General features: G+C 43.8%; 2 protein-coding genes across 5 annotated transcripts in view; one reads left to right on the top strand and one right to left on the bottom strand.

Moving 5' to 3' along the window:
- Window positions 1-3,550: 3,550 nt before the first annotated feature.
- Window positions 3,551-5,368, bottom strand: DUSP28 (dual specificity phosphatase 28; the record flags this gene model as incomplete). Its single annotated transcript, XM_084639845.1, has 2 exons — window positions 4,858-5,368; window positions 3,551-3,694 (listed from the first exon to the last, which is right to left on the bottom strand). The coding sequence occupies exons 1-2, from the start codon at window positions 5,203-5,205 to the stop codon at window positions 3,551-3,553; spliced, it is 492 nt and encodes a 163-aa protein (XP_084495971.1). The 5' UTR covers window positions 5,206-5,368.
- Window positions 5,369-15,585: 10,217 nt separating this feature from the next.
- The window catches only part of ANKMY1 (ankyrin repeat and MYND domain containing 1), a 57,652-nt gene continuing 54,829 nt past the window's right edge, over window positions 15,586-18,408 (top strand). For 2 of the 4 annotated variants that reach the window (XM_084638471.1, XM_084638473.1), the window contains exons 1-2: window positions 15,586-15,740; window positions 17,159-17,441. In XM_084638471.1, the coding sequence (XP_084494597.1) occupies window positions 15,718-15,740; window positions 17,159-17,441 (306 nt within the window). In that variant the 5' untranslated portion in view covers window positions 15,586-15,717. Of the gene's footprint in view, window positions 15,741-17,158; window positions 17,442-18,408 lie in introns of those variants that run through there. The other 2 variants (XM_084638472.1, XM_084638474.1) reach the window with 2 other exon arrangements.

Below are 18,408 nucleotides of genomic sequence, written 5' to 3'. Positions count from 1 at the left end.
AAAAGACACCCAGAGGAAAGCAGTACATACTGACTTTCATGGATTTTGCCACCCGATGGCCGGAAGCAGTAGCTCTAAGCAACACCAGGGCTAAAAGTGTGTGCCAGGCACTAGCAGACATTTTTGCCAGGGTAGGTTGGCCCTCCGACATCCTCACAGATGCAGGGACTAATTTCCTGGCAGGAACTATGAAAAACCTTTGGGAAGCTCATGGGGTAAATCACTTGGTTGCCACTCCTTACCATCATCAAACAAATGGCATGGTGGAGAAGTTTAATGGAACTTTGGGGGCCATGATACGTAAATTCGTAAATGAGCACTCCAATGATTGGGACCTAGTATTGCAGCAGTTGCTCTTTGCCTACAGAGCTGTACCACATCCCAGTTTAGGGTTTTCTCCATTTGAACTTGTATATGGCCGTGAGGTTAAGGGGCCATTGCAGTTGGTGAAGCAGCAATGGGAGGGATTTACACCTTCTCCAGGAACTAACATTCTGGACTTTGTAACCAACCTACAAAACACCCTCCGAACCTCTTTAGCCCTTGCTAGAGAAAACTTACAGGATGCTCAAAAAGAGCAAAAAGCCTGGTATGATAAACATGCCAGAGAGCGTTCCTTCAAAGTAGGAGACCAGGTCATGGTCTTAAAGGCGCTCCAGGCCCATAAAATGGAAGCATCGTGGGAAGGGCCATTCGTGGTCCAGGAGCGCCTGGGAGCTGTTAATTATCTCATAGCATTCCCCACCTCCAACCGAAAGCCTAAGGTGTATCATATTAATTCTCTAAAGCCCTTTTATTCCAGAGAATTAAAGGTTTGTCAGTTTACAGCCCAGGGAGGAGACGACGCTGAGTGGCCTGAAGGTGTCTACTACGAAGGGAAATGTGCTGGTGGTGTGGAAGAGGTGAACCTCTCCATGACCCTTGGGCGTATGCAGCGACAGCAGATCCAGGAGCTGTGCACTAGCTACGCGCCAACGTTCTCAGCCACCCCAGGACTGACTGAACGGGCATACCACTCCATTGACACAGGTAATGCTCACCCAATTAGGGTCCAACCTTACCGGGTGTCTCCTCAAGCTAAAACTGCTATAGAACGGGAGATCCAGGATATGTTACAGATGGGTGTAATCCGCCCCTCTGAAAGTGCATGGGCATCTCCAGTGGTTCTAGTTCCCAAACCAGATGGGGAAATACGTTTTTGCGTGGACTACCGTAAGCTAAATGCTGTAACTCGCCCAGACAATTATCCAATGCCACGCACTGATGAACTATTAGAGAAACTGGGACGGGCCCAGTTCATCTCTACCTTGGACTTAACCAAGGGGTACTGGCAGGTACCGCTAGATGAATCTGCCAAGGAAAGGTCAGCCTTCATCACACATCTCGGGCTGTATGAATTTAATGTACTCCCTTTCGGGCTGCGAAATGCACCCGCCACTTTCCAAAGACTTGTAGATGGTCTCCTAGCGGGATTAGGAGAATATGCAGTTGCCTACCTTGACGATGTGGCCATATTTTCGGATTCCTGGGCAGACCACCTGGAACATCTACAAAAAGTCCTTGAGCGCATAAGGGAGGCAGGACTAACTGTTAAGGCTAAGAAGTGTCAAATAGGCCTAAACAGAGTGACTTACCTTGGACACCAGGTGGGTCAAGGAACTATCAGCCCCCTACAGGCCAAAGTGGATGCTATCCAAAAGTGGCCTGTCCCAAGGTCAAAGAAACAGGTTCAATCCTTCTTAGGCTTGGCCGGTTATTACAGACGATTTGTACCGCACTACAGCCAAATTGCTGCCCCACTGACAGACCTAACCAAAAAGAAACAGCCAAATGCTGTTCAGTGGACCGGAAAGTGTCAGAAGGCCTTTAACAAGCTTAAAGCGACACTCATGTCTGACCCTATACTAAGGGCCCCAGACTTTGACAAACCATTCCTAGTAACCACAGATGCATCCGAGCGTGGTGTGGGAGCAGTTTTAATGCAGAAAGGACCTGATCAAGAATTCCACCCTGTAGTGTTTCTCAGCAAAAAACTGTCTGAGAGGGAAAGCAACTGGTCAGTCACTGAAAAAGAATGTTATGCCATTGTCTACGCTCTGGAAAAGCTACGCCCATATGTTTGGGGACGGCGTTTCCACCTGCAAACCGACCATGCTGCACTAAAGTGGCTTCACACCGTCAAAGAAACTAACAAAAAACTTCTTCGGTGGAGTTTAGCTCTCCAAGATTTTGATTTCGACATCCAACACATCTCAGGAGCTTCTAACAAAGTGGCTGATGCACTCTCCCGTGAAAGTTTCCCAGAATCAACTGGTTAAAATCGTCCTTGAGATGTGGAAAATATTGTTAGTCTTTATGTACTTGGTAGTATATTTAGAGATGCATGTGTCTTATTAACTCTGTTTTCCTAGAGCTCCAGGAAGAAATCCCAGCCAGTGTTTCACCCTAGCTGAGATTTGGGGGGCGTGTCATAAATATAAAGGGAAGGGTAAACCCCTTTGAAATCCCTCCTGGCCAGGGGAAAGCTCCTCTCACCTGTAAAGGGTTAAGAAGCTAAAGGTAACCTCGCTGGCACCTGACCAAAATGACCAATGAGGAGACAAGATACTTTCAAAAGCTGGGAGGAGGGAGAGAAACAAAGTGTCTGTCTGTAGTCGTCTTGGCCGGGGACAGAACAGGAATGGAGTCTTAGAACTTTTAGTAAGTAATCTAGCTAGGTATGTGTTAGATTATGATTTCTTTAAATGGCTGAGAAAAGAATTGTGCTGAATAGAATAACTATTTCTGTCTGTGTATCTTTTTTGTAACTTAAGGTTTTGCCTAGAGGGGTTCTCTATGTTTTTGAATCTAATTACCCTGTAAGATATATACCATCCTGATTTTACAGGGGGGATTTCTTTATTTCTATTTACTTCTATTTTTTATTAAAAGTCTTCTTGTAAAACACTGAATGCTTTTTCATTGTTCTCAGATCCAAGGGTTTGGGTCTGTGGTCACCTATGCAAATTGGTGAGGCTTTTTATCCAACATTTCCCAGGAAAGGGGGAGTGCAAGTGTTGGGAGGATTGTTCATTGTTCTTAAGATCCAAGGGTCTGGGTCTGTAGTCACCTAGGCAAATTGGTGAGGCTTTTTACCAAACCTTGTCCAGGAAGTGGGGTGCAAGGTTTTGGGAAGTATTTTGGGGGGAAGGACGCGTCCAAACAGCTCTTCCCCAGTAACCAGTATTAGTTTGGTGGTGGTAGCGGCCATTCCAAGGATAACGGGGGTAATATTTGTTACCTTGGGGAAGTTTTGACCTAAGCTGGTAAAGATAAGCTTAGGAGGTTTTTCATGCAGGTCCCCACATCTGTACCCTAGAGTTCAGAGTGGGGGAGGAACCTTGACACACCCATAAAGGTTAGAATTTTTTTTTTAAATCTGCAGAATCTGAATGTCATGCAAACCTCAAAAATACATAGAGAAGGCTGGATGTATTATGTTCTTCTAGTTGGTTTTGCAGCCCTGCTAGGCCTTTCAGAAGCAATTGTGTTTAACTTTGAAAAAAAAAATTTAATCAGAATTATATTTGGAAGAAATCATTTTTTCAGAAGAATGACCCAACTGATGCTGCATCTGTAAATGTTCTTCATATCTCTGCAGCTGAGACCAGAATCCTGTGTTGGGCTCTACTCCTGGTCTGGCAGTCTTCACAGTCTAGAAGAAGTGACAAACATTGCATGTCTAGTAGAAATTGTGCAGGAAATCAGGCAAGATATTTCTCCCCTCCCCAAGACCTCTGAGAAAGTTGATTTTGATATTTATGTGGGAATAATTACAAAAATATACAAAACAAGCACATTTCACATATGCCAAAGAATATATGTTATAATTTTTTGAGTAATCTGATCTGTTGTATCTAGGGAAGTGAGGGTTAGTCCAGTTCCTAGTGAAGTGGCATCAACATGACAATCATCTTAATTAGTAACTTTTCTGGTAGGTCTAATAAAGGCCAAGGGTGAAAGCACATATAGACTGAGCCCCACTTGGAGGGCATTCCAAATCAAAGTTGAGGCATTATTAGTATGTAAGGGACTGTTTATCAGGAACAATAAATATTGTCTCTGTGCAGTGTTTGGCTATTACATAGATAACACTGCTATGAAGGAGATCAGGATTAACACTGCCAAGTGATATCTGCACAGATTTGCTTGATTTTTTCCACTGAGTGGCTTTCTCTGTCTACACCTCATTTTATGTTAGTTTGCCATGGATTTGCAAATGCAATCAGGACTGTTCACAGGAACAGCCAGCTTTCTTTGACTATTCTACTGTGTTTTCTTAAAAAAGATTTGACTTGGTAATTGTATTTGTTCCAGAAGCCTAATTTTAAGAGCTTCCCTTGTCCAGTCAGGGACCAAACAGTTAGCATGGGATTGTGTCCAATCATAACAGCTCAAATTTGGAATGCTGAATATTCTTAAACTGCTTACAAACTACAGTCCAATAATATTCACAGGATTTCAAGTGAATACATTTGAAAATGTTCATACAATTTGTGAATAAGATTGGAAAAGAAAAAAGCATGATTTGCCCTGCTTTTATATATAATAAAATGGGCTAAGGACACTAAAATGCAACTATAAAACTACATCAGATTTTGTCAGTATTATCAATAATGGCACTCCTTTGTGTCCAAGTTCAGTAAAGCAATTTAAAGAGTTTTATCTCCAGGTGCTTATTTTTTTCAGATAGGAATGCTGTCTCCTATGTTGTTTATTTCTTGTGGTCTTAGGAATTGGGTCATTATTCATAACATAATTTGAAATGAATTTCTTATCAAACATAAGAGGTATAACTTTCAAGCATAAGTACAGTACCTCAAAGGCATCCTTGAGCGTGAGATTTTGGTGTCTCATCAGATAGGCAGCGCAGATTGCTGCAGATCTGCTGCGGCCATTTTTACAGTAAACTAAGCATTTTCCACCACTTCGTACTGTGTCCTCTATGGCATTGCTGCACTGTTCAAAATAGTTATACAAGTCCTCCAAAGGGTCATCAAAAACAGGAACCCGCAGGCTTCGAACTTGGTGAAGGCCTGGGAATGGCTGCTGCCTGGAGACATTAATACAGAATGTAACTCCCTCTTGAGTGAGGAGTTCTTTGTTGCAAGCTGATCTAGAATTACTGATTAGCAAAGAATCAGTGATCTTACAGAGCTGTAACATTGGCAACAAAGGGTGGAGTGTCACCACTGCCCTGTGACGCTTTCATAGGCTGCTTTCCATGAGAATCATTAAGGACTGTGGCAGAACACAAAATGATACTTAAACCCTGATTAATTGAAAGTGCAGTTTGTTTCTAGCAGCACTTTGGCTTGTTTCTGCTGTCCTGTGCCTTAGCCATCTGTGCTGTGCTATATTTATTCTACACTTACTGTACCAGAACTAAGGGATTCCTTCAGGTCCTAGTGCCCTCTTTAGTGGGGTAGAAACATTTGAGAAATTAAATCACAGAGCAGAGCCCACAGAGCAATCTTAGAACAGTTTAGAAATTTGAATAGCACCAATTCCTTCAACAATTTTGTAGTTTCTTAACACAAAAATAAATTAATCTGCCCCAGGACTCCTGTTTATTCAGAAAGTAATGCTACTGTAACCCCTGAAATATTGACCAGGTAGGAATAAAATAAACTCAAAGCAAATAGAATATATTGCACCAAGTCTGGAGCAGTGGATTGTTTTTAGGAGCTTGGAGTATTTTCTAAATTGCTAATGTTAATAGAAAACAGCAAATGCAAATAGCCTTTTGCTGAGCACAGCTTTCTGAAGCTTGCAGAATGTTTGGGGGATGAAAGTTTTCAATAATTCTGCACTTTGTGGATAAAAAGTGAGCAAAGAAATGATATAAAGATATTGATTATTATGTCACAGCGTGAGACTCACCCCTGCAGTGTCTGCTACTGGTCTCTCAGAGAATTAGCTCTTCCAGCCTCCAGAGCACCTTCTGCAGGCCAGTGTCTCACTGCCACTGGCCCCCCATGTCCCTCCCAGACCCTGGTGCCCATTGGTAGTACCCCCACAGATCTGGGTCTCCCCCTCCCAGGGAAACCCCCACCCACTATCCTCACCTCACCTCAGACTTTGGCTACTGCCAGTCACCATTGAGCCCCCACACACTGGGGCAGGCTACAGTGTATAAGCCAATCATCACAGGCAAGGGGGGTTTGGACCTGCTGTCTCTGCCTACCCATGAGCTGCCCCTGCAACCCCAGTACCCTGTCTTAGGCCATCTGCCAGGCCTGCAGCCTGAGGCTTTTCCAGTCTGGAGCCTCCCAGCTCCTCTGGCCTTCCCCAGTACTGCTTCACCTCAGATACCATGGTACACTCCCCCAGCAGCCAGGCCTATCTCCCTCCATGACTAGAGGAGACTATCTGCTCCTGGCCCACTGCCTTCTTATAAGGGCCAGCTGAGCCCTGATTGGGGCGTGGCCACATCTGAGCCTGCTTCCCCAAATCAGCCTGGGAACTGCTTGCTCCCAGCCACAGCCCTCTCCTGGGCTATTTTAAGGCCGGAGCCGGTGACCACCCTGCTACACACACATCCCCTCAAAACCCCCACCCCTGGGGGAAGAGGGGCCTCTTGACCCAGGCTCCCTAAAGTTGGCACTCTAGGGTCACCCCTCCAGGCTCACACACCTCCTCTCGGTGGCCTCCCAGCTTCAGGTCACCTCCCAGAACTGGGCCTCTGCCTTCTGACGGGCCAGCTCCGCGGCCTCCAGCCGCGTCCGTAGGTCGGCGTCTCCCGGACCCCCTGCTTGCAGGGTCTGGGTCCACTTGGTGGCTTGTTCCTGGACCACCTGGCCCCCAGCCTCTTGCTGGGCCCACTCAGTCTGAGTTTCCCCATTGGCGACCGGCTCTGCGATGGTCTGGGTCCCGACTCCCTGTTGGGTCCCCGCCATCTCCGCCTCTGTCGCCTTCTCCAAATCCAGTGCGGCCCCCTCCAGGCACCTCCATCGTCCAACCCTCAACTCCTTTGAGGGGGTAGTGCCTCCTAACGTGTCCTGGGATATGGCAGCCCCAGCAGGCTCCCCATCTCTTTGCTGCATTCGCTCCCCTTCGGTCCCTCTCAGGTCTCACCCTTCCCCCAGGGTGGACCTGGAGCCTCTGACTTGGGCCTGGGTCCACTGCATGTGGTCCTTCTGCCCACAGGCCGGCAGCCACCTGGGTTTTCTCACCCAGAGGACTGTCCCCAGAACTTGCCTCTCTCTGTCTCCTGGGTGAGGCGCCTGGCCCCCCACCCCAGTAGGAACAATCCCTCTTGATATGCCCACGCCTCAAACAGGCATAACATGTCTGTCCCTCGGCCACAGGCCTCCTGGCCCTGGCTCTCAGCCTCTCCACCACTCCTCTGAAACCCATTCCTGAGGAGGTTTACCAAGGTTCCTTTACCAGCTGGCCCAACTGTTCCTGGAGGGCCTCCTGCACCTCCTGGGCCTCCTGGATTCCCTGCAGGTGATCAGCCCCCTTCCACTGGGGCCCAACCAGGGACTCCACATAGCCCATGTACCTGGGATTGCTCAACCTTGCCTGGAGACGCAGCAATGCCCCCCAGACATGCCTGGACTTCTGTTCCCCAAGCATATGGGACTGAGGGTATAAAACAGAACACAGGGACCCCATCCTTGGCCTTTCTCCTTCTCCCACCTATGCTGCAAGAAACAAAGACACTCAGAAGAAGACAAGACTCCAACACAGGAGACCGGCCTGGTTTAAGGGACAAACCTGTATATTAAGAACTGCAATATCCAGTGGGGTCAGAAGAGCTGCTTAATCTAGATGTTGCCCAGTCTAATAGGGTTGAGAATTTAGACTGTATGCATATATTTTCTTTTCTTTTGGTAACTAACTAACTCTGACTTTTTGCCTATCACTTAATATCACTTAAAATCTATCTTTTGTAGTCAATAAATTTGTTTAACTGTTTATCTTGACCAGTGAGTTTGCCTGAAGTATGTGGCAAATCTGCTCAGGCAAATCTGCTCAAATCTGCAAAGGCTGGTGTATGTCCACTTTCCATTGATGAAGTGGTGAACCAGTTAATAAATTTGCACTGCTCATCTTGAGCAGTGCAAGATGGCATCTTCCTGAGGTACAGTGCTGGGAGCTGGGGGGATTTGGCCGGTGCTTCTCTCTGTGTGATTCATGAGTGGCTCTGGGAGCATTCATGCAATCTAGCTGGGTGCGGGAGCTCCACATGCAGTTGTGCTGAGTGGTAACAGCACCTGTAGGGGTTTGCAGCTGGTCACTAGCAAGGCATTGTGAGGGACAGCCCAGGCCAGAGAGACTTAAGGGGGCACAGTGGTCCGATGGTCCCAGGCTGCACTCCGGGGATCCCATCACAGTGGCGCAATGAGCTGGTTGAAATACACAGCTTGTACTGAGCAAGATTTGCACTTCATACACTGGTGTAAAGATTTAATTTGTATAAACTTGTCTTAACTAGGCACCTCTCTTAGATTTGTTGTTTGCAGAGAAGATGAATGTAGTGCCATTTGCCTTCTTGTCCAGTCTGGGTCTGTGATTGTCCATGTATCCTGGGGGCGGGGGGACAAGGACTAGCACAGGGCTCATGGTGTCATTCAGCCAGGTCTCAGTGATGCAGCTTATATTGGGTGCTTTGTCACTGATGTGGTCATGGATTGTTTCTTGTTTGTTAATGGCAGATTTTGCATTGATCAATATCATCTTTAGTTCATGTTGTTTTGTGTGTTCTGCTTCCAGCCCATGCCTAGTAGTGGTCTTGTGCAGCATATAGGTGTTAGATGTCTGGAACTTGTTTCTTATGTCCATTTTTCCATTGAACTGAGATAGGTGATTATGTGGATTGTGCTAGAGAATAATCTGAGTGGAGGAAGGATTGGCTGGATATCCAGATGCCATGGGAAAGGCATGTCTATTGGATATTTTTTGGAACTGTAACCTCGTTGAGTCCTGGGAATGGGTGGAGCTGAAGCAGTGTGCTCCTGGAGTGTTGGTGGCATAACAGCAATGGAAATAACAGTAGTGACAATAATAATAGATAGGATTGAGGCCAGTAGAAGGAGAATGTGTGAATGGCATCATAAGAATGACCATATTGGGTCAGACCAGTGGTCCTTCTAGCCCAGTATCCTGTCTTCTAACAGTGGCCAGTGCCAGGTGCTTCAGACGGAATGAACAGAATGGGGCAATTATTGAGTGATCCATCTCCTGTCGTCAAGTCCCAGCTTCTAGCAATCAGAGTTTTAGGTCCACCCAGAAGATGGGGTTGCATCCCTGACCATCTTGGCTAGTAGCCATTGATGGACCTATCCTCCATGAACTTATCTAATTCTTTTTAGAACTCAGTTATACTTTTGGACTTTACAACATCCCCTGGCAATGAGTTCCACAAATTGACTGTGCATTCAGTAAAGTAGTACTTCCTTATATTTGTTTTAAACCTGCTACATATTAGTTTCATTGGTGAGCCCTAGTTCTTGTGTTATGTGAAGGGGTAAATTATATTTCCCTGTTCACTTTTTCCACACCAGTAGTTATTTTATAGCCCTCTAACGCATCCCCCCTTAATCATCTCTTTTCTAAGATGAACAGTCCCAGTTATTTTAATGGTTCCTCATATGGAAGCTGTTCCATACCGCTAATTATTTTTGTTGCCCTTCTCTGTACCTCTTCCAATTCTAATACATCTTTTTTGAGATGGAGCAACCAGAACTGTATTCAGTATTCAAGGTGTGGGCTAAATGAATCAACATTTACACTAAATGAATCAACATAGTGTGTATTGTTAATAAACTGCTTTGGGAGGAGTGAAAGGTGCAATATATTGTGGAATCCGATAGGCAGAGATATTGGTTAAAAATAAAAGAAGCAAGAATTAATATATTACAGGATAGAAGCACCAAAAAGAGTTTCTATATATTTAAATGTATGAGTTGACAAACAGAAGCCTTTAGCCGAATGAAATAAATGATTGTTTACAGAGGCAATATGTGGAATCCGTTAATCTCTTCGAACATAAGCACTTTCCTACATGACATCTGTCTAAAGCTCCAAAAACAGGAACAAGACTAAAATGATTATCTCTTTCATATATATTCAGATATTCCCTTCATTCTTGAGTGACAGCCCCTCCCCTTCACAGTCACTTATGCAACATTGACAGGGTCATTTTGAGGGAGATGGAAATGAGATTTTAAAAAAATTGTGGGTGCTTTTTTGTGTCATAGTTTTTGAACAATTAGGGTACACTTTGGTAATATTTTCAAGCTTTTCTCAACAACCATGAAGGATAGAAACTTACTTTTCTATTTACACATATGCTGAAATTCTCACCTAATCACATGCCTCCAGGAACTGGGGCGTTAGGAAAAACGCCAAATATCATGAGAGTTGGCCAAACTGTCAAAAATTAACATGAGTCTGTTGTTAGAGCCTGCTTATTCTGGCTCTCTGGGCTCAGTCGTTTCTGATCTTTGTTTTAGTTATTAGGCCCGGGGTACTAGGATGAGGCATGGTCTCTTATTTTGTAAAAATATTTTAAAAACAACAAATAGATGGTTCCTGTATGAACACTGGTTTGAATTCACTCTTGAAGCTCTGCTGCTATTCAAACACAGCTCTCACTCCACTCTTTTTTAAGTAAACAGAGCCACCTTGAGTAAATTTTAATCTTTTTGGAACATGGAGATTGTTGGATTGAGGTTCATTTACTCAGCTGATGGGTCTAATAAATATTTATTAAGACAAAACTCATTTTACTCAGATCAGTTACTCAGAAGTGGGAAGCTCATCAGGACGATCTCATCACAGTTACTGCCAGCACCAGACAATACAGATTCAGCTTCCTTTTGTTACACAAAACTTATAAATATATTTTTGTTATCTTTTCTTATACATATGTATTCGTCTCTGATTTCCATGTTAACTCTTCTACCCCATCAATACCGGTTTAGTGTTAGTTCAAACTGGTCTGTTCTAGCTTTTTAGTTACTTTATCATTTTTTTGTTCTCACAAACATGATTACTCTGCAGTTTCTGACACATGCAGAACACTAAACATGATTATTCTTCAATTGCTTACACATACACAGTTCTGCATATGCTTATGCTGTTAAATGTTATCAGAACAGACTCTTAAAATCTGCAGCATGCTTCTGTCAGGTCTAAGTTTGCCTTCGCTCCCAACACTCCCCACCTTGAAGAAGCTGTGGAATCCTTTCTAGGTTGTCATCAAAGTCTGTATTTCAGATACATCTCTTCTTTCCCAACTGCCTGACAAACCTTCTAACCTTCCAAATAAATACACTTAACCCCACTACTAGTATGGCTTGGACAATAACAAAGCCCATTGATACCATGAATGGTCCCCAATGTTGTACACTAACTTCCACCATGTGGCATTTCCCAGTGTATCTTTATCACTTTGAATACTTCGACTCCCCTGTCTCAAGGTCAAGAAATGTTCTGGACATCTGCTCATTAAGGCCTGCACATTTAAACGTAATGGTGGTATGACTTGGTAGCACAGAATCTAGGGCAGCGCCAATCAGAGGGGCATCAGCTGGTACATTGTGGACCTCATGCTGGGGAACTGGAAAAATTACCTTTTCCTTTAGTCAAGTAACCTTTCTTGGAATTAAGCAGAACACTGGCCAGTCATAATAATATGTTTGTGTTCCATACTGGAAGTGTCCAATCCAAGAGATTACACAATATTTGCCTTATCCAGCCCTTGAAACCTTGGCTTGACCTTATTCCTATTGCCTCAGCTGTACCGTGCTATTTCAGGTCTCTTCGTCTTAGGGGAACACACATGCTGGCAATGCACTTTGGAGTACATTACAATGACATAACGAGGCAGTATGCCTCTTGGAACAACATGAGGTATCTGGAGCTTTCCAGACTTCCCTTCTTTACCAGAATCTGAGGATGAGTGGCATATACCTTTAAGATGTAACCTGCCATGATAGGTTCCTGTGTACTATGGACTGAGGCCTGTGGGCATTGGTACTGCTAGTACCATAGGAAGGATCCATGTTTCATCAAGCTTCCCCTTTTCTCAGCATAATACATCCTTTAGTAGTGCCTACCAACCCAACATCGATCTACTTCTTTTATTTTTTCCCATTGTTCTAGCATCTTATTTGTTATGAACCTAGGCACTTTCCCACCTGAATTTCCTTTAGTCCTGCCTGTAGGTCCTGTATTAGGAAGTTGCTAATTGATACATTAGGATGGTTGATGATTTTTCCCATTTCATTGATTGCTGCTTCCATTTCCCTAAACCTGTTATCCTAGCATCCTGAACATCCTTTAAATCCTCCCCTACCTGCTCATTCTGTTGTTTGTTTTACTTTGTTACCAGATTTTGTAATTGAGTTCTCATTTTGTGATTTTTCTTCCCACAATACTGTGATATCCATATGATTCCATGCTGAAGTTCTCGATGCCCCAACTCCTAATACTGTTCTTATACCTTTATCTCTCTTCCCTGACTCTTTCCCTTCTCAGGCAACCAGATTTCCCACAATTCCATCCCATCTATTGACTGTCTGAAATTTTGCACCCCTTTTGCTATCAATTGCATTTAGAAGTGCATAACATTTTGCATGACAGAGCTGCTGTGGTAATATAAAATTGGTTAAATTCAATGCTACAGGTATCATTTGGTACTGTACATTGTTATACATAATCTCATGTTCACGATTTATCACTAGTCCATTGCCAGGTCCTGCTTCTGTTTCTGGACATGGTTTACCATCTTGCTTCAATTCCAGAGTAGGAAGCATTGTTACTCTAGTGTGTTCAGGAGTGGTAGTGGTACTCTGCCAGTCCTTAATCACATTCAGAGAGAAGGTCAAAGTCTCAATCATTTTCCTGGCATGGTAGGTGGATTCATGGGCAGTAGTTCGATGATCTGCTAAAGTGACTGTAATATTTCCAGCATGTGTTAGCTGCATGCTATAAATGGTTAGGTTAGCCACTACCATCCCATTTAAACACACAGCCTCTTTTAGGTCTCTCAGTCCAAGTGCCTGCTCCTGCGAGTTGCTCATGTTTGTGCAGGATCCTCCACCTTGGCTGCAGTCCAGTCAGTGCCAGAACACTGTAGGCTTTCCTGCATGATTACCTAGGAATCATAAGGCTAGAGTGGCAGTTTCCCCTCATGTACTATCACTGTCTTGTTCCTCTGCTGTATCCCGAATCCCATGGACCCCAACACGGTGTATATTATGCCTCTCATGGTGATCAACACCTGAAACAAAACAAATAGTCTCCTTTCCTCTTTTTACATCAGTAGATTCACTTCTGTTCTTTGCTCCACATGGTTTCAGCTGCATAGCATGCAACCATTGATTCACCGCCCCTTTTTCATCCTATACCCAAAACAGGTATACTGATGGACTAGTCTTGTCCGTTGTATATTAGGGATCCTCTCAACTGGCTTTTGGAAAGAGCTGGTTAACTGAGACATACGACACAAGTTCCTGATTTCCCACTTCGTACTCCTTTATCAGAAGCTTGGCCATCAAAATATCTTTTAATTTTTCATTGGACTTCCTCTGTATTAAACAGCTTATATTTCTAAACTGAAATTTAATTTTTATATTTCAGCTTTGAATAAATTTTTCGTGAGAACTTTTTTTTGGCTTAGGCTCTATTAGCTGTTGTATTTTAGCAAGGTTCTGTTTTACTGCTGATTTGATTTCTTTATTCTTTTCTGAGTCTCAGCCAACTTAGATATCGGTACCCCTACTTTAAATGAAACTTCTGATGGCCGTGAATGTTTGACAGATGATTCACTACTTTTCTTTGCAGACCTCCCTGGAGCTGGAGAAAGATGCTTTTATTGTTATGATTTGTTCTTCCAAACCTTGAGTAGTTTTGTTTCTATCCCCATCTTAAATTCCAAAGTTTTGGACAAAAGGATGTGTTTCACTACTCATAGTAGTAATATAGTATATATATATATATATATATATATATATATAGTATAATATAGTATATAGTAGTAACTTTTTAGTGGAAATTTTTCCCTTTCTTCTAATAGCAAATGAAGTAATATGATTTTGACTTATACTTAATGCTCTGCTCAGTAATAAAAACAATTTGATTTCTGAATGAAGTAATTGCTAATTGTACATTGAAACTGCATCTTATATAGTAAGTCTATCTCAGATATTTACAGGGTGCCTCTCACCTTGATATTTAATGCAGATCTAATGGTTTTAGATTATTACTGGTTTGCTGGTCTCTCCTCCTGATAGACTCACTCTTATGGATTTCCATCATGAACTTTGGCTCTGGAGATTATAGCCTTTACAAAGTAATTCCAAGTGGAATGTCAGAGATTCATTTTGGGATTGTAAACTTTTATAGAGAATAAAAAAGGGATTATTAATGTACAGTGTTATAAACTCAAGTACTCTTTCAAAAAGGAGTTCACCAACCTGGAACTGTTCTTACATTTGAATTGGCTCCCCACCCCACACCCTGCATTTAAAAAAAATATCTTTTCCCCCCACAAGCTCTTGTCCACAATTAAGACTGAAGGACCAATTTTACTGGCCTTACTCTTGTGAGCAATCTCCCCACCTTCAGTAGCAGTACTCTTGTAACTTAAACAGGATTTAACCTAAATTAATTAGTAGGATTGTTTATTACTAGTTGAAAATCTAATGCTGTGAGTTTTCTTTAAAAAATGGCCCGTGTTAACCTAATAATGACATCACACTAAGGACAGACCACATGCATGCTGAGTAACTATGACCTCTCCTTGCCCTACTAAGGAATCATGTATGGTTTCCTAGCAACCTAAGAATTTGAGGCTTTACTTTCTAGTCTGCAGTTGCAAGAGAATCTGGGAGGCGGCACTGTTACCTATAGACTCAACAGAGAGAGCAAAAGCAGCAGCAGATAGAGGTTTTCTCTCTCCACCTGCCCTTTGTTACCTGAAGGAGAAGGTGTTACACTTTTCATTTTTTGTCATGCCCTCTGCTCCCAAATCTTGGCCTGGAGAACCAACGGCTATGTCTGGAATGCCCCTTAATGCCCTCCCAGAAGGTAGAGCATGGGGTGCGTGGTTTCCCGGTTTCTGAGAACTCAGGAAGTTGAATGGGGCAGCAGGGGTTAAAAAGAGGGCTCCAGTTTTCTACAGAGGGCACGGATAAGCCAGAGCGAGAGGCATTTGGGAATAAGCAGAGGAATAGAAAACTTTTGAATGTGGGCGTGAAGTTAAAAATAATAAAATAACGGCTGCTGAATATTCCTTCAGTGCCTAGTTTTGTGCCATCATTAAATCTGTCCGTCCCCCTAGTACTGTAATAAATGAACGTCTTTCAGAAATTCCCCGCACCCCTCGCAGCACGGGCCAGCACTGGGTGGGGGCGGGGCTTGCTGGGCCGGGGGGGCCAATGGCAAGCAAGGGAGAGGCCAGTTTCACAAACACACACCTGGGTCTCCATGGAAACCCGGACTCTGGCACAGTCCATGTGGGCTCGGGGGACGGGGGGAGGGGTTGGAGCGCCCTGTGCTGGAGCCGGCGGGAGGCGGGTTACGTCGCTCGGTGGTCCCCCTCCGCGCTGGGGCTAATGCTGGACTCGCCGCTCCTCCCCGCGGGACCGCTGCTCCCTCGCGCCCCCGCCCCAGCAGTGGTCGGGCCCGCGGCGCTGGCCGGGGCTGCGCTGGGACGGGCTGATGGAGCCGCCTGCCGCTGCTGGGTGGGTGTCGGGGGGAGCTCGGGGTTTCCTGTGCCGAGGCCGGGGTCATGGCCCGCCTGCAGCTTGGGCGAAGGGCAGAGAGCGCAGTGTGTGTGTGCGCGCGCGTGTGCGCGTGCCGGGGCTTGGAGTGTGTGTCTGTGTGCACAAGCGTGTGGGAATGGGCATGTGAAGTACTTGTGCGCGCGCAGGGACTGGGAGTTTTCGTGTGCCCACGCGTGGGAGCGTGCATGTGTGTCCAGGAGCGCGGAGTCCGTGCATACACATGAATGCACGTGAAGTACGTGTGTATGGCAGGGTTGGGGTGTTTGTGTGTGTGTGCACGTATGTGGTGTGCAGGAGCTTGGAATGTGTGCATGCATACACGTGTGGGAGCACACATTTGTGCATGGGCTTGGAGGGCATATACATGGGGAAGTGCAGTTGTATACAGGGATTCCAAGTGTGTGTGTACATATGTGGGATGTGTGTATACAGGGATTGGGGTGCTTGTGTGTTCACATGCGTGTGTCAGAGGGTGTGCAGGAGCTTTGAGTCTGTGTACATGCATGTGCCATGCTCCATGCATAGGTAGGGTTACCAACTTTGGTTGGATGAATTCCTGGAGGTTTCATCACCTGACATTATCTTTAATTAAAGATTAATTTTAATTCCTGGAGACTCCAGGAGAATCCTGGAGGGTTTGCAACCCTATGCATGGGATGTGTGAAGTGCATGTGTTCAGGGGTGTGTATGTCTGCCAGTAGGACGGTACCTTGGGGCGTGATGTGAAAGTGGGATTGTACATGTGAGGGTGTTGGGTATGTCATTATGTACGTGAGAGTTTGTATATGTATGTGTTGGGGGGAGAGAATATACACATAGTATTTCGGTTTGTCGGTGGCAGGTGTTAATGATGAATGTGTTCTAAAAGTGCATTGTCAAAGGAATCTGCATTTCTTATATTCTTAGAAGCTTGTTTGACTGTATGTGTTTGGGATGGGAGCCATGCTTCACCAGTTGCAATGGGGTTTGTGAGAAGTGTATACCTTCAGCTCTGTGTTGCTTTTACTTTGGTACTAAATTGGAATGGTTATCCAAAGTACTTACTCGTTTGTCATCATTTTCATACATATCTCCTATGTTTGATTAACTCATTTATATTAACAAGAAGACCTATTCTTCTCGTTCTATAAAATGGCCCATTATAGAGGTGCAGCCTGTTTAGTCTGGACTTCTGGAATAATATTTTTCCTCTGCCTTCAGTGTGTTCCTTGATTTTGTATACCATCAGTATTAGGTATTGTGCAGTAAACAGTGTGTGTTTGGAATGGTTATATTGGAGTTAGATTTTTTTATTCTGTGTGAAGCAAAATAGTTGCAGCTTCATATGGTGTTAGTTTGGGACTCTGATTTGAATTTTGTGTCTCTTCTGAGTGTAGTTTCAGGCTGATCAAAGAAGATACAGAAGATGATTATGAACAAGGTTCTAGTCTGATCAGAGAAGAAGAAACAGAAGACTATGTTGAACAAGGTTCCAGTCTCTTGGATGAAGAGGAAGAAGATGGTGAACAGTTAGTGAAATTGACTGAAGATGACATTAGCAGTAATAGGATCATACTTACAAGTGGCATTCAGGAATGGCCAGATGGTTCCAGTTACAAAGGGGAATTTGGGTTTGATCTAAAGCTTGGTTATGGAGAATTCTCATGGGTCAATGGTGAGGTAAACTGGTTTATTCTATTTAAAATTTACATTAAGTGCATGTCTATCTGATGGCAGGTTTGATTTGTACATAATGATGTTAAGGAACACACATTGGTAAGTTTATCACTCTTCAAATCAATATACAAGGAGTAGTAAATAAATAAGTCTCTGCCTGTCAAATAGGATGTATATTTTTGCCTTTTACAAATGCTGCATTTATGGTGCACAACACAGTATGCTGAAAGTTCAGCAAGCACTGCTCCTCATGCTAAAACTGGGAATTCTGTTAAAGTTATTAACATAAAATAGGTTTCAGAATAGCAGCCGTGTTAGTCTGTATCCACAGAAAGAAAAGGAGTACTTGTGGCACCTCAGAGACTAACAAATTTATTTGAGCATAAGATGAAGTGAGCTGTAGCTCACGAAAGCATATGCTCAAATAAATTTGTTAGTCTCTGGGGTGCCACAAGTACTCCTTTTCTTTTAACATAAAATAGGTATGTCAGTATGTCCTATTGGCAGCCACTGTGTTGCCAAATAGTTACAGAACGAAACATTAACTGCATGGGATCCAAATATCAGAAATTGTAAACTAGTTTGCATTTGCTTTGGTGCTTGTAGTTTTAATATTGGAAGAAGAACTTTTAAGGTTTAAACATTAATTCAGTTTTAAGGCAGGATGGAAATTAGTTTACAATCTGATATTCAGCCATCATTTTGTTAATGCCAATATAAGTTTGGCTAATAGTCATTTTATGTACCTGACATTACTTGTAGGCTACCATCAATGACATTTATCAAATATTATCTTATTTCTGTGCAGTATCAGCCATTTTAGTAAGAAATCAAGATTTCACTATGGTATTTCCTCCTTTGAGTGCTAGCAGTTTGATCATGCCACCGTTTCATCTTTTAGGCCTTGACTTTCATACTGTCCTTTTGCACTTTGGACTTGAACATTCAGTCCTCTAGTTGCCCTACTGTA

The sequence above is a fragment of the Lepidochelys olivacea genome (assembly GCF_965140295.1).
Source record: "Lepidochelys olivacea isolate rLepOli2 genome assembly, chromosome: 9".
Taxonomy (NCBI): Eukaryota; Metazoa; Chordata; order Testudines; family Cheloniidae; genus Lepidochelys; species Lepidochelys olivacea.
Note: the sequence above shows the minus strand (reverse complement) of the source record. Positions and strands in the feature narration are given on the sequence as shown.